Source organism: Anas platyrhynchos, chromosome 1, assembly GCF_047663525.1.
Source record: "Anas platyrhynchos isolate ZD024472 breed Pekin duck chromosome 1, IASCAAS_PekinDuck_T2T, whole genome shotgun sequence".
NCBI classification, from domain to species: Eukaryota; Metazoa; Chordata; class Aves; order Anseriformes; family Anatidae; genus Anas; species Anas platyrhynchos.
In genome coordinates this window covers 176,106,710-176,120,000 of record NC_092587.1, presented here as the reverse complement: position 1 = coordinate 176,120,000, position 13,291 = coordinate 176,106,710, and the positions used below count along the sequence as shown (strand labels likewise).

The window sequence follows — 13,291 nt, the reverse complement described above, 5'->3', positions numbered from 1 at the left end:
ATATTAGTTAATAGAATCACAGAATGGTTTGGGTTAGAACAGACCTTAGAGATCACCCAGTTCCACTCCCCTGCCATGGGCAGGGACACCTCCCACCAGCCCAGGTTGCCCAAAGCCCCATCCAGCCTGGCCTTGAGCACCTCCAGGGCTGGGGCATCCACAGCTTCTCTGGGCAGCCTGTGGTAGGGCCTCACCCCCTCTGAGTGAAGAATTTTTTCCTAATACCTAATCTTAATTTCCCCTCTTTTAGTTTAAAGCCATTACCCTCTGTCCTACCACTACGCTCCCTGGTAAAGAGTCTCTCCCCACCTTTCTTGTAGTCTCCCCTTAGGTACTGGAAGGCTACTATAAGGTCTTCCCAAAGCCTTCTTTTCTCTAACTGAGGCTCTACTTATGTCTCTGCTGTTACTAATACCCAAATTAATGTTAATGTTAAAATGTTGAGGATAATTGCACTCCTTTCATAGTAACCAGGATGCTGGAAACAAAAGGTTGGGGTAGGGAAGGAGACTCTCAATTGCTTTCTCAGAGGCACATCTTTATTCCTAGAAACTATATGGAGGAAAAATCTTTGAATGCTAGTCCTGCTGGGCATAAAGCCTGTAGCTATTGTATTCTTTATGTTTATCCTTCCATTGAGAAAATAAATAAAAATGTGGATTAGCATGCCCCTTCTTTATTTGCCTTGGTTTAAGGGACTTGTGTAGAGCTTTAAACTCCACACTGATTTCCATAGATTAGGAAGAAGCTGTGGACTGCCTTTAAGTCTACTGTTTCTTAGTACACGCTTCCAGTGCTCCTTGCCTTCAACGTTGCTATTACCTGCTGTGCAGAGTAATGCACTACGTATAAACCTACTGTAAATAATATGCATTTTAAAGGCTCCAATAATTGTCCCCCAGATTTATGTTGGCTCATTTCTACTTCAAACCAATATTTATTAAAGTAATTGTGAATTCTGTCCTGTGTGCACCTCCTAGCACAGTGTAACTATAAAACGAATAGGTATTGTCAGTTGCATTTTTTTTTCAGAACAGGTTTTAGTATGTATTGCTTGATTTAAAAATATTCAGTACACTTTGAACACCGCATCATATACATGCAATATATTTCAGAACATTACTCCAAGAGAGGACTCAGCATATTGGAAAGTCAGATACCGGGTTTTAATTTTCAGGTTGAATAGTTATTTAAAACAGTGAAAATTAAGGTTGGCTTTTTTATTTCTTAATTCTGTTTCTTCTTTTAAGGCTAGACAAATATTGATACACAACACATTCACAGTTATTGATTTTGTTCACACATTTATTGCATAGTTTTTATTTAATGTTCCACTTAAATTGATTTTTTTTTTTTTTACTTTTGTAGTTCCATTCAGTTATTGAAGCTTTTATCTAACTGCATCATTTTATTTTTACTTCCTATTCCTACTGCTACTCAGTTGCTATGGAAAATATGAAGGATGGGTCTGTTCCCATCCATTCTCCCTGACCCTGCAAGCCAAATTCTCTTCAGGAAAATCTGCATCTTCGGTCCTTGGGTGCATTGCAGGGAGCAACAGATAGACAAACAAGCATATGTGTGAAGCACAGTCATACAAGCTGTGTTTCCTTAGCAGTCCCAGCTAAAATTGGATAAGCAAACTCTCCTCTTCGGAGAAGTCCCTTTGACACTGTTTATATAACTCAATACTGTGTGATGTAAGGATTGTAGGCTGCTGCAACACTGGGAGCTTGCACATGCTTTCACAACACCAGTAGGCACCAACTGACCTTCACTCACACTATGGGGAGTCCAAGGGAGCTGGAGGTGATACACCATGCCACAAGCTCATGTTGTCTGCCCATGCTCCACAGAGGCCAGAGGCATGTCTCCATCGTATCCTACCGGCTGAGTCTGCTCCTGCTTGATGACTCCTGCTTTCTTCCCCTTGGACCTGCTGGGAAGTTCAAACCTGAGGGGTGGGGAAGAGGAAGCTGAAGGTCTGCTTCCTACTGCCTAAGCTTCCTTGGAGTATTTTAGATATCAGAGGAGCTGCAGGCATTCCAGCACTTGGGCAGGAGCACAGGCAGGGTTGTGAGCCTCTGCCTCATACTGTATGGCCAACTGGAGCCAGTGGGGGCTTGCTATGCTAAGGAACAGTGTTTGTCTGGAAGAAAAGGACTAGGCTAGAGGGACAAATCATAGAGTCACAGAATGGTTTGGGTTGGAAGGGACCTTAAAGATCATCTTGTTCCAACCCCCCTGCCATGGGCAGGGACACCTCCCACCAGCCCAGGTTGCCCAAAGCCCCATCCAGCCTGGCCTTGAGCACCTCCAGGGATGGGGCAGCCACAGCTTCTCTGGGCAGCCTGTGCCAGGGCCTCACCACCCTCTGAGTGAAGGATTTCCTCCTAACACCTAATCTAAATCTATCCTCTTTTAGTTTAAACCCATTCCCACTTGTCCTGTTATCTACCCACGTAAAAAGCTTGTGTGCAGGCTGGTGTCTTCAAATATAGGACTGTAGCTGTCTGAATTCACTTATACCCAGTCCATTGCAACACTGAACAGAAAAAGGAGCTCAGTTTTGAGCCCTGTGCTGTCATGTAAACAAAATGCTGCTGAGCAAAACACAGGAATGACACATAGCTCTATTTGAAATTAATGCCACATGGAATTCATTGGGTTTTCAACATAGGCATGTTAACTAGAAGTTAATTTTTTGTTTTTGTTTTAGTTTTTCACTTTTATCATTCCCAGGCTCAATTAAAGGAATCAAAACAAAAGAATGAAGAGGAAGCCAGGACAAGAGCACTTCAAAACGAACAGAGGAGGTATGATGCAAAAACTCATAATATACTTTAATTTGTATCTGGAAAGGGTCTCAAAATTGCAGGCATTCATGCATTCATGCTTAAGAAAATTATTGCAATGAGGAATCGTGACTTAGCCTCTGGTTTAACATCACCTTTGGATAAACCACCAATATCCATAATTACAGCTGCTCACAGTAATGCAGTACTACTCAGAGTGTCTTGTTCATTTTATTTTATCAGCACAGGATATAGCATGGGACAGAAACTATTAGTAGTTTCATGAGAACTTAAAGCCAGCTGGGGAAAAAAAGTAATATATATTATACATATATATGTATATATATATATATATATATATATATGTATATATATATATACAGTGATTTATTTTATTTTGGAACAGGCTACTTTGTCCACACAACTTTTTTGAAGTTGACTGTCATTGAAGCTAACAGTCAGAGCTAAGCATGGGATTAGATACTGACACCTGCAGTGCAGTGAGGCTTTCTGCTGCTGTGGTACTTTGTGTCCCAGGCTGTGCTCACTCCTGCGCTGTGTTCTGATCTTGCAGTTCTGTCACTTAAATGACTTTTCATTATCTTGAAGTTCAGCTTTTTTCTTAGCTTTATTTTTATTTTTCTGCAGGTATAAAGAAATAGCCCTCAGAAGGTTTTTGTTTGTTTGTTTGTTTGTTTTGAGTTGTGTTTTTTTTTTAAGCAACCTTTTTTTTATAGTTAGGTAAATTAAAAAAAAAAATACTTCTGTAGGCAACCACTTTCTGTACAGTTTTCATTGCTTTATTTCTCCAGCAAAGATATTGAGATAATTACCCATAGAATTTAATGAAGGATTTTCAATTGAGTCTTTCCTGTGTCCCCAGATAGAAATAATCCAGTATCTTGCATTCTGCATCCTTTGGGCAAAGAGCATTGTAAAACACTGAAACAACAGTCATGTCTAAGCATGTGTGTCAGTACTGAGCATTAATAAGGATAAAAAGAAACAGTTTTCAGATGGTTTGAAAATATTTGAAATGGAGGGAAACTGCATCCGTCTGTGTGCATGCACTGCAGATTGATAAAGCAGTACAAGAAAATGCTAGAGTTGCTTTCTGAGCTAAATGGTTGGGAAAGGTGTCAGCTACACAACTGGTCTCTGTTAGGAAGAAGCTTAAGTGTTTTTTTTTTTTTCATTAGGAAATCAGAACTTGTAGGAACTTGTGTAATGAAAGCTGAAAGACTACCTAAGGTGAATTGTTGAAATAGCTAACCTCACTGATCAAGTGAGTGGTATGCAGGATGACTTTCTAGAGAGAATTTTGGGCCATTTCTCACAAAAGCCAAGGTATGCCTTTTAATCATGATGGATTGATCACAGGATAAGAATGCACCTAGTGAATTGAAAATGAAAGCTACCCTATCTCATGCCAGGCCGTGGTTATTCCACACAGGCTTGAAAAGCATAGAATGATGTGCATTTAACTGGGAATAGGGAAAGCTGCTCACAGAATGTTAAATTTCAAGAGTTTGTGAACTCCTCGGCTATCTTCAATCAGTATTCATTTTTAACTTTATTTTAAGGGTAAATAATGCTTTCCTGGACCGACTCCAGAACAAAACACAGACTAATAACATCTGCCAACCTGGATATTCTGGGAGTCTGGACTACCTCAGTAATGGTGCCTGGGTAAGTTTTTTGGTACAGAACATGAAAGCAATGGTATTGTTTAAAAATTGACTTTTTCCCATACACTGTTATGTGTCTGTGTGTGATTAGCCTGCCTGGCAGTCTTGGCTGGCTGCCTACAGTAGCTTTTTAAGAATAAAACTTGTCTTAAATATAAGCTGTTCAAATGGGAGGAGGAAGTAACAGCTGCTCTTGCAGCAGAACTCGGTTGCTGTGCATGGAACGTAGTGCAAGGAACCGAATCCAATGTACTTCCTGAAGTTCAGAACAAGGGTAGTGAAATTGTATGGGGGTTTTGGAAAGTCTTTAAATGAAATATGTTTGGAAAGGCTGTAAATGCTTTAATATGATATTGAAAGTGGAGGAGGGAAATCTCATTTCTGTTCATTTCTTCCTGTATAAAATTATGGTAAGGAAGAACCAACTGCATCTAATTGAAAATATATAGTATTTGTATTTTTTTTTTTTTTCTGGAGACAAGGTATCTTGACTGGAGCCTATTACATAGCCAGTACTAAGGACTGTGTTTTGTTTTGTTTTGTTTTGGTTTGGTTTGGTTTGGTTTGGTTTGTTTTTTTTCAGCTGTCCTAATGAGGCATTAATATGACTTATTTAGAATTGCTTCAGTGACAAAAAACAAACCCCAAAAAGTGCGGTACTCCCAACTTGAAAATTTCCATTAGGGTGAAATTCCATTGCAGAGAGGACTACACTGTGGAAATGGAAGATTTTCAAAGACTGAGCAGCAAAATGATATGAGTCTAAGAGAACTGAGTGTGCCAGTGTAGGGAAAACTGTCTAGAAGACAACCAGAAGAAAAGCTTGAGGATTGCTTAGAATGTTTGGTGTGGATTTGGATCTTGGCAGATGAATGCCAGGAAAACCTGGGCATCTATAAAATCTGGGAATGATAGAGAAGAAGATAGTGTTGCTGCTGGAGTTTTCCAGATACTGAAAATGGAAAAGGAGTCTCAATCCCTTGGAGCTTTGGGCAAGCCCCAAGCCATGGTGGAAGGCTCAGGAATTTCGGGCTGAAGCCACCTCTGTGCCCAGCAGTTCTCTTGGACTTGCTGAGGCAAACTCTACATGGCAGGCCTGTATGATTTTCTTGTAAGTAACAGTGTTAGACTTCAGATAGGACAGAGGTAACTAATACCTAGTAAGATGCAAAAGGTAAAATCTTCTGAAGTGGGCCTGGTTAACCAAGGCAACAAAGGTAGAAATAATTCTTTTTATTTCACTTTGTGTCCTTTATCCCAATGTGTAAACTGTTTCCTGATAAAAGAAGGTCTATAACAACCAACAGTCTCAATATCTGAACTACAGCATCTCCACCAGTGCATTTGCTGTCACCACCTAAAACTTCTGCACTGTCTGCAGAAGGAGCAGGGTTTTGCCTGTAGTCAGTTGCCATACGTCCTCTCCCCCGTGGCAGGTGTTGGTGCCACCAAATGCAGCCCAGGCACAGTTTTAACAGCAGACAGCTCTGTAATGTCCACAGCCAATTTATGCTTTTCTTTTTTTAATATATATATATATATATATATATATATATATTCAAAGAATACATCAACATAATTAACAACAAAACCCTGTGTGCAGAAGTGATAAATTTCCTACTCTGGATGTTTACTTAACGGTTCCCAAGGAGCCTGCCTTCTGTTGCATAATGCTAGATTATCCATTTTTCCTCTATGCCACAATATGAAATGTTCAGAAGACTGAACAAAGCAGGGAAAGAATAAAGTATGAAAGAGTATGTCATCAAGGAGAGGAATTAAAATGAGTTTTGGTAACAAGAGCAAGAAATAAAAATCTTTCTGAAACGGTAGGCTGGAGGCTGCAGCCTTGGTGTCTTTGATTGTATCGAGGCTCTTCTCCGCTCCCTTGGGATTTTAAGCAAAAAGAGCTGAACTCCAAGAGTGGCTTACTAGTCATGTCGTCTGCAACATGGTGTTTTGCATTACAAGGGAGCTAACTGAAGGAGGTCAGACCATATACTAAGATTAAAAGAAAAGGAAAAGGTTCCCAAAGTTGAGACCTGCAGGTAATTTTTGACCCTGCTCCTTCGTTGTAGTTGCACTGAAGAGGAAATATTTGTTCTTCCCCAATTTATTTTTTTTTCTTTTATGATTGAACTCTTCACAGTCACAAATGCTTCACGCTTACAGAAACTGAACATTGCACCGTTATCAATATACCTGCTGTATTTTTCGTTATTACTTCTATTAGCCTGGTTTCCGAAGGAAATGAAGTTTGTACGACCATGCTGTCTGTCTGCATGTAATTAGGTTTTCAACCTGCTGGCCGGTCTTAGATGAATTTGAAAGGGAGTATAAGTCTCAAAGATAATTAAGTTTCCATTTGTTCCATGAAAAGCAGTGGCTAGAAGGATAGGAGAAGCTGGGCAGTGGCTGGGTATCATGAGGGACATAAAAAGGCAGGGGAAGGTAAATTTGTTGCATGTGTTTGGCCAGGGGAGAAGAGAGCAGTTGCACCGCCCAGTAGTCCACCAACTGATAATAAACCAATTCTGCCTTCCAGACATCTAGTGTTTTATTAGGAATATTTATATCCTGTTATTTCAAGAAGTATCTTCATGAAAGTAGTCTTTTCTCCCTTTTTGGTTATAAATGCCAGAGCGCTCTCTGGGTGGTTGTGTGGTTTGCCTTTTTAATGGGAAGACAAATTAATGAATTTCTCCTTCTCTCTGTTGAGCTACTGCACCCTTGAGAGAGAAATGAATCTTGTACGCTACCAAGAAAATGTTGATGTCCTTTGTGCTGCCATTTTTTCTAACATACATATAAACCTTTTAGGATATGAGGGAAAAAATAACGATTGTCATATCAACATCAAAGTTTAATCAATAAGGTTTACTCTTTACTCAGCTGGGGCCTATAAGTGAGACAATATCTGTTCACTGTAGTGGCACAAATGATTAGCTTTATTTAAATACAAAAACATTTCTATTTTTACAAAAGAATAACTAAAATAATGGCACTTTTTTATATTCACTCCCCTGTGAGATTTGTCCATGCTCAAGCACTAAGGGATTTCCAGAGGCCACGTGCTAATGCCTGTAACAGAGCCCTTGTTTATTTTTCGGGTCCCTGTCAAGGACCCTATTGTCTATTCTATTTATGGGAAGAGGTCACATAGTGAACAGATGAAATGTATATGTCTACTCTTCTTTAATGAAGTACTGGATGTCTTGTTGCAACTCTCTGAGCTATAGTAAACCCAGAATCTACAAGGCAACATGACATATTGCACCTTCATGTTTCATGCCTCCATTACGCCCTGTGTCATGCATATGAATGAGAAATGCTCTCTCAGATGCTGACTCTGCTCTTTCAGTTGATGCATAATTCTAGATATTTAGAGATGGAAACAACTATGCCCTGAATACACAGGTGCAATGCGACAGGAAACCACATTCTGTTTCTTTTTCCTGCATAGGACAGGAACTAAGAGGATGTGGGACAAAACTAACATGGTTTGGGGATAAAACTAAATTAAATGAGCATGGTTTGTGGATTAGCACTTGGTTTAGTTCTTGTGACATGCTTCATGGAAATGTTACTTTGGAGTCTTAACCAGATTTATGCTATTTGCTAAGAAACTGAGAGGGAGCATATTGTAGAGGTTTCACACCAATGGGAAGCTAAGCTCCATGATGCCGCTCCCTCACTACCTCTCCTCAAAAGAAGAGGGGGAGAAAGAAAGCTCAGGGATTGAGGTAAAGACAGGGAGATCACTTAACGATTACCATCACGGGCAAAACAAATTCAGTGTAGTGGGATTAATGTAATTTATTGCCTATAACTGACTAAAGCAGTGAGAAACTAAAAGCAAACTAAAAACACTTGCCCCTCATCCACCCTTTTCTATGTCCTCCCCCTGGAGAGCACAGGGGAATGGGGAAGAGGGGCTTCGGTCAGTCCCTGACGCTTCGTCTACGTTACTCCTTCTCGGTCACTCTCTGCCCCTGCTCCCCGTGGGGTCCCTCCCATGGGATGCTGTCCGTCCCAAACTGAGCCTGCGGGCAGCAGCTCTTCAAGAACTGCTCCCATATGGCTCCGTACCATGGGGTCCATCCCCCAGGAGCAAACTGCTTCACCAGGGCTCCTCCACGGGCTGCAGCGTGGAGATCTGCTCCATGTGGGACCCATGGGCTGCAGGGGGACAGCCTGCTCCACCAGGGGCCTCTCCACAGGCTGCAGGGGAACTGCTGCTGTGTGCCTGGAGCACCTCCTGCCCTCCTGCTGCACTGGCTTGGGGTCTGCAGGGCTGCTTCTCACTCCTCTCTCCCAGATGCTGTTGCCCGGCAGTTGTTTCCCCTTTTCTTCAATCTGCTCTCCCAGAGGCCCACCCAGCATCACTCGCTAACTCAGCTCTGGCCAGTGGCAGGTCCCTTTTGGAGATGGCTGGATCTGGCTCTCACCTACTCACCAAGGCCACCGCTGCAGCCCCACCCCAGCTGCTACAAAAATCCTTGTCATGTAAACCCAATACAGTCATGCAGTTTTATTGTTGCACAGCAAAGAAGAATCATAGCTCTAAAGTCAATGAAGTTACAAGGCTGGCATGTATGCCATAGTTTTCCATACACTTTAAGTCTTTCATATAGACTTCATTAAGCTTATACATGTGTAGAGTTACGCTGAAAATGCTGGTTTCCCAGGACATAGAAAAATATTTTATTTAACATGGGAATATTTGGAACAGAGTATTTATAGTAGAAGGCTCCAGAGTGCCATCCGCAATGGCTAAATTTGTTTTAACAAAGACTGGTGTTTTCTATCTTACATTTAGCCTGGTTAGTCTAAAGTTTTTATTAAATTGTTTTGTTGCAGTTCTTTAGAGTAATGGGCTAGTCTTTCCTGGCTGAATGATGAAGGAAAACAAAACAAAACAAAACAAAAACACTCAGCAGAAGTACTGGCATTGATATAGGGACCTAGGATGAGTAGGTCCAGGCGTGCTGTAGCTGAGTTTAATGACTTACCTCTGATGAGGCAGTCAAACAGCATATGCAGATGTGTTCTGCCTGGCTTGACTCTGAGCTCAATCATACTTTCTTTTGAAAACCTCATCCTCAAAGAGAATAGTGGTAGTCTGGGGAGGACCAGAAGAAACCTCTCACTCTTACAAATTGTGTGTGACCAAGAAAGGACCAAAACATCTACAGATACTTGGAACACTTCTAGATCAACTTTTTTTCAGCAAAACCAAAATATGTTTATCTCCTGAGTCAATACATCCCACTATTCACATACAGTTCAAATCAAAGAAATATTTGTTACTGGAACTGGGATCTTCCAAAAGGACTTACTTATTATTTTAAATGGAGCTTCAAAAGACAGGAACAGGCACCAAGTAACCAAGAAAGACCCGTAAAGCTGGATAACCATAATTCCTGGCATAAATGTCCCATTGTACTGTACTGTGAATTGAACTGTACTAATGCATTTTTATTTTTTTTTCTTTTTATCTAGGGATCAAGCTACTTGAAATAAAGGATCAGTGTTACTGAAAGGTAAGAATAATTAATTTGTTAGTTCTTGTTAGTGTGGTGGTTTTACTGAGCTGGGTAGCTGAGCTCTACCACAACCGCTCTCTCACACCCCCTCCTCAAAGGGAAAGGGGGAGAAAATACAATGGAAAGGTCTAAAGCGTTGAGATAAGGACAGGGAGATCACTCAACATTTTTTTTCACGGTCAAAATAGATTCAGCATAGGGAGATTAATGAAATTTATTACTAACAAGATAGAGTGGTGAGAAACTAGGAGCAAACTAAAAACACCTTCCCCTCTTCTGCCTCCTCCCCCCAAGTGGGGACTGGGGACTCTCATTCCTTGGGGATTCATCTCTGCTGCTTCCTCACAGTCCCTCTCTGCCCCTGCTCCCTGTGAGGTCCCTCCCACGGGATTCTGGCACCCCCAGCCCCCTGCTCCTGTGTGGGCTCCTCTCCATGGGCTGCAGCTCTGGCCCAGGACCTGGTCCTGCGGGGGCTCTCCATGGGCCACAGCCTCCTCCAGGCCACATCCACCTGCTCCACCGGGGGCTCCTCCACCCATGGGGGGGCTGCAGCGTGGAGATCTGCTCCATGTGGCACCCATGGGCTGCAGGGGGACAGCCTGCTCCACCACGGGCCTCTCCACAGGCTGCAGGGGAATTTGTGCTGCATGCCTGGAGCACCTCCTGCCCTCCTGCTGCACTGACCTTGGGGTCTGCAGGGCTGGGTCTCACTCCTTGCTATCCCAGCTGCTGTTGTGCAGCAGTTTTCTGTTTCCCTTTCTTCAATCTGCAGAGGCCACAGCTGAGACCCCCTGCTACCAAAAACCTTGCTATGTAAACCCAATACACTTAGTACCAAAGCTGGTATTCATTTCATTTCATCTTTGACATTTCAGTATGACAGCTTGTGTAGTTTAATTCTACAGTATTATGAGGGCACGTCTTAAACACTTTCCAACTCTGTGCATGGGGCATTGCAATGCACTTACCAAATCTTAAACTCCTTCTCCTTTAAAGAACTGCAGAATGTTTATTTCAAGTCAGAGGAAACTGATGCCATTGAAATTGTTCACTGAGGATGTGGTGATATTTGCTGCTAATACCTTAATAAATTCATATTCTCTACGTTGTGGACTGTGAGTGGATACCTCTGGGCAGCTGAGAAATGTGGCTGTAAATGCAGAAAGTAATTCTGCAAACTTTCAGTGGTTGTAAGTGAAAGACTACAACTTTGTTATTGGCTGCAGTCTTCCTGCTGTTTCCCATGTTCAAAAAGGGAGACCATTTGAATCAGTAGAAACTGTCAAAAAAAAAAAAAAAAAAATCAACAGTATTGCATCAGAAAAATGAGGTCCTCTGTTTTCACGTGACCTTTTCATAAGCCTCACTGAACCTATGTTCTTTTCTGAAAGAGGTTCCCTGCCCTAATTCCCAGTTCTGATTTAAAGATTTGTCCAGAACCTTTACTTTTAGGCTTGGGGACTTTTGATGCAGGTTCAGGTAGTGACATGCATTACTCTTGCCTTAGGAGATGACTGATAACTCCTTTTTGGGAACCTAGGATTTTTAAAGAGGAATTAAAAAATAATAATTTAAAAGCCCTTCTCTTTCAGACGTGAATTGACATATTCTTAATCTCTTATACAACTTTATTCCTCATTTTCTGCTCCAAGAGTAGTTTTAGTTAATATTTTCATAGCAGGGTTGTATCCTAAAGGTAGTATCTAAATAATACAGTTGGCCTCCCATGAGTCATCTTTTCAGTTTTATGAGGAGTAGAATTGTTATTAAAAATTAACTCAAATTCACCAAAGAAATTGCAATAAGTGGATAAAGGCAATTCCCCACAGGGGTAGAAATGACCATCTTTTGCAGCTCAGAATACTATTAAGCTTTGTAAACTTTGGGCTGCTGAAGGAGTTCAACATATTGGGTTCTTTGTTGTTTTTACTCAGTATCTACAGTACCACTGATATATTTACATATGAACTTTATAAGAATTATGGACGGATATACTTTTTAAATCCTTGTATTACTGTTGTTTTTAAAACTCATTTCAGCTTGCTACATTAATATATTGCTCAAAGACTTATTAATATGTCTGCAGATAATTAGAATGTTTTGTGAATTAAATTTACAAAAAGATAGAAATCCCTTCATGAGTGCTTTACATAATTAAAAGCTAAAACCTGTCACAAAAAGGGAGACTTTATTTTCCAGTGGACTTAATTCTAGGGTAGTATGACTTTGATTTTTATTTTTGCTGCAAAAGATAATTTTTAATTCTGTTTTCTCCCTCTTGTTACAGGGTACTGGAGAAATATTCACTTTTATCTGGTATTGGCCAAATGACCTTGTAAAAGCTCCAAGAAAGAGCTCTTTTATCATTGTGATTTTTCTTCCTATCCTGACTTCAACTTCACACCCACTTCATGAGCGATCTGCAGAGACTGGTTTCTAGCTGTCATTATTCACGCATATTTGAAGCAGCTGATTGTGAAACTCCGATTTAATTTTTAATAAGTGAATACATTTTTTTTTTTTCCCTTAAATTGTTTTCCTTTTGCTGAATGCAATTGTTCCAGTCTTTGGGATCTCAGAAGAAGACATTAGTGGTTGCAAAACCTGCAGGAATATCTATGTTTACTTTCTGCTGTATCCAGCAAAAAAAAACTTCTAGATATTTAAACTAGAAAAATAGGTAGTACTTTATTTTGAGGACAGGGGATAGGAGAGCTAGTTTGTTTTTTTTTGGAGGGGGGAGGAAGAGGGGACTGGAGGTACTTTTTGCATTGTATTAAGTAGAGACTCAAAGAGAAACAAGTGTGTGTACTGTTGTGTATTCTCCTAAAAACATTTTTAGGAAAATATGACACGTGAAAGAAATAAAACTGTAACACTGAAAATTTCAACACAGTATTTGATCTCTCACATCTTTTGTGATATATCAGCTTTTCACTTTACCTGTTTTACATTGATAACTTTCTGTTACTTGAATGGGAAAAAGTACTACAAGGTTAATTTTTACTTTTTCTCTCTAGTCTAAAGAAATTGAATTTATATATCCCTCTTTCTACAAACAACATTTTAATACTTTCCAAAAGGCAGTTGCATGACCTAGATATTTCTAAGGAAAAAAGAAGGGTCCACAGTATGTTAGATAAACCATGCAGACAAGAAGTATCCACTGAATTTGCAAGTACATCTTATGCAAAGTTAAAATTTTCTTGAACAAACACTTTTTTGGAGAGTACAGGCATGCTGTGATATTTTCCCACCACCC

At 40.5% G+C, this 13,291-nt stretch overlaps 1 protein-coding gene across 1 annotated transcript in view; it reads left to right on the top strand.

The window, feature by feature from the left end:
- EPSTI1 (epithelial stromal interaction 1) overlaps nt 1-12,920 on the top strand; it is a 56,665-nt gene extending 43,745 nt beyond the window's left edge. Inside the window, exons 8-11 of the mRNA XM_013104162.5 lie at nt 2,743-2,816; nt 4,379-4,484; nt 9,986-10,026; nt 12,317-12,920. Of these exons, the coding sequence (XP_012959616.5) occupies nt 2,743-2,816; nt 4,379-4,484; nt 9,986-10,006 (201 nt within the window). The 3' untranslated portion in view covers nt 10,007-10,026; nt 12,317-12,920. The remainder of the gene's footprint in view (nt 1-2,742; nt 2,817-4,378; nt 4,485-9,985; nt 10,027-12,316) is intronic.
- The last annotated feature ends 371 nt before the right edge of the window (nt 12,921-13,291 follow it).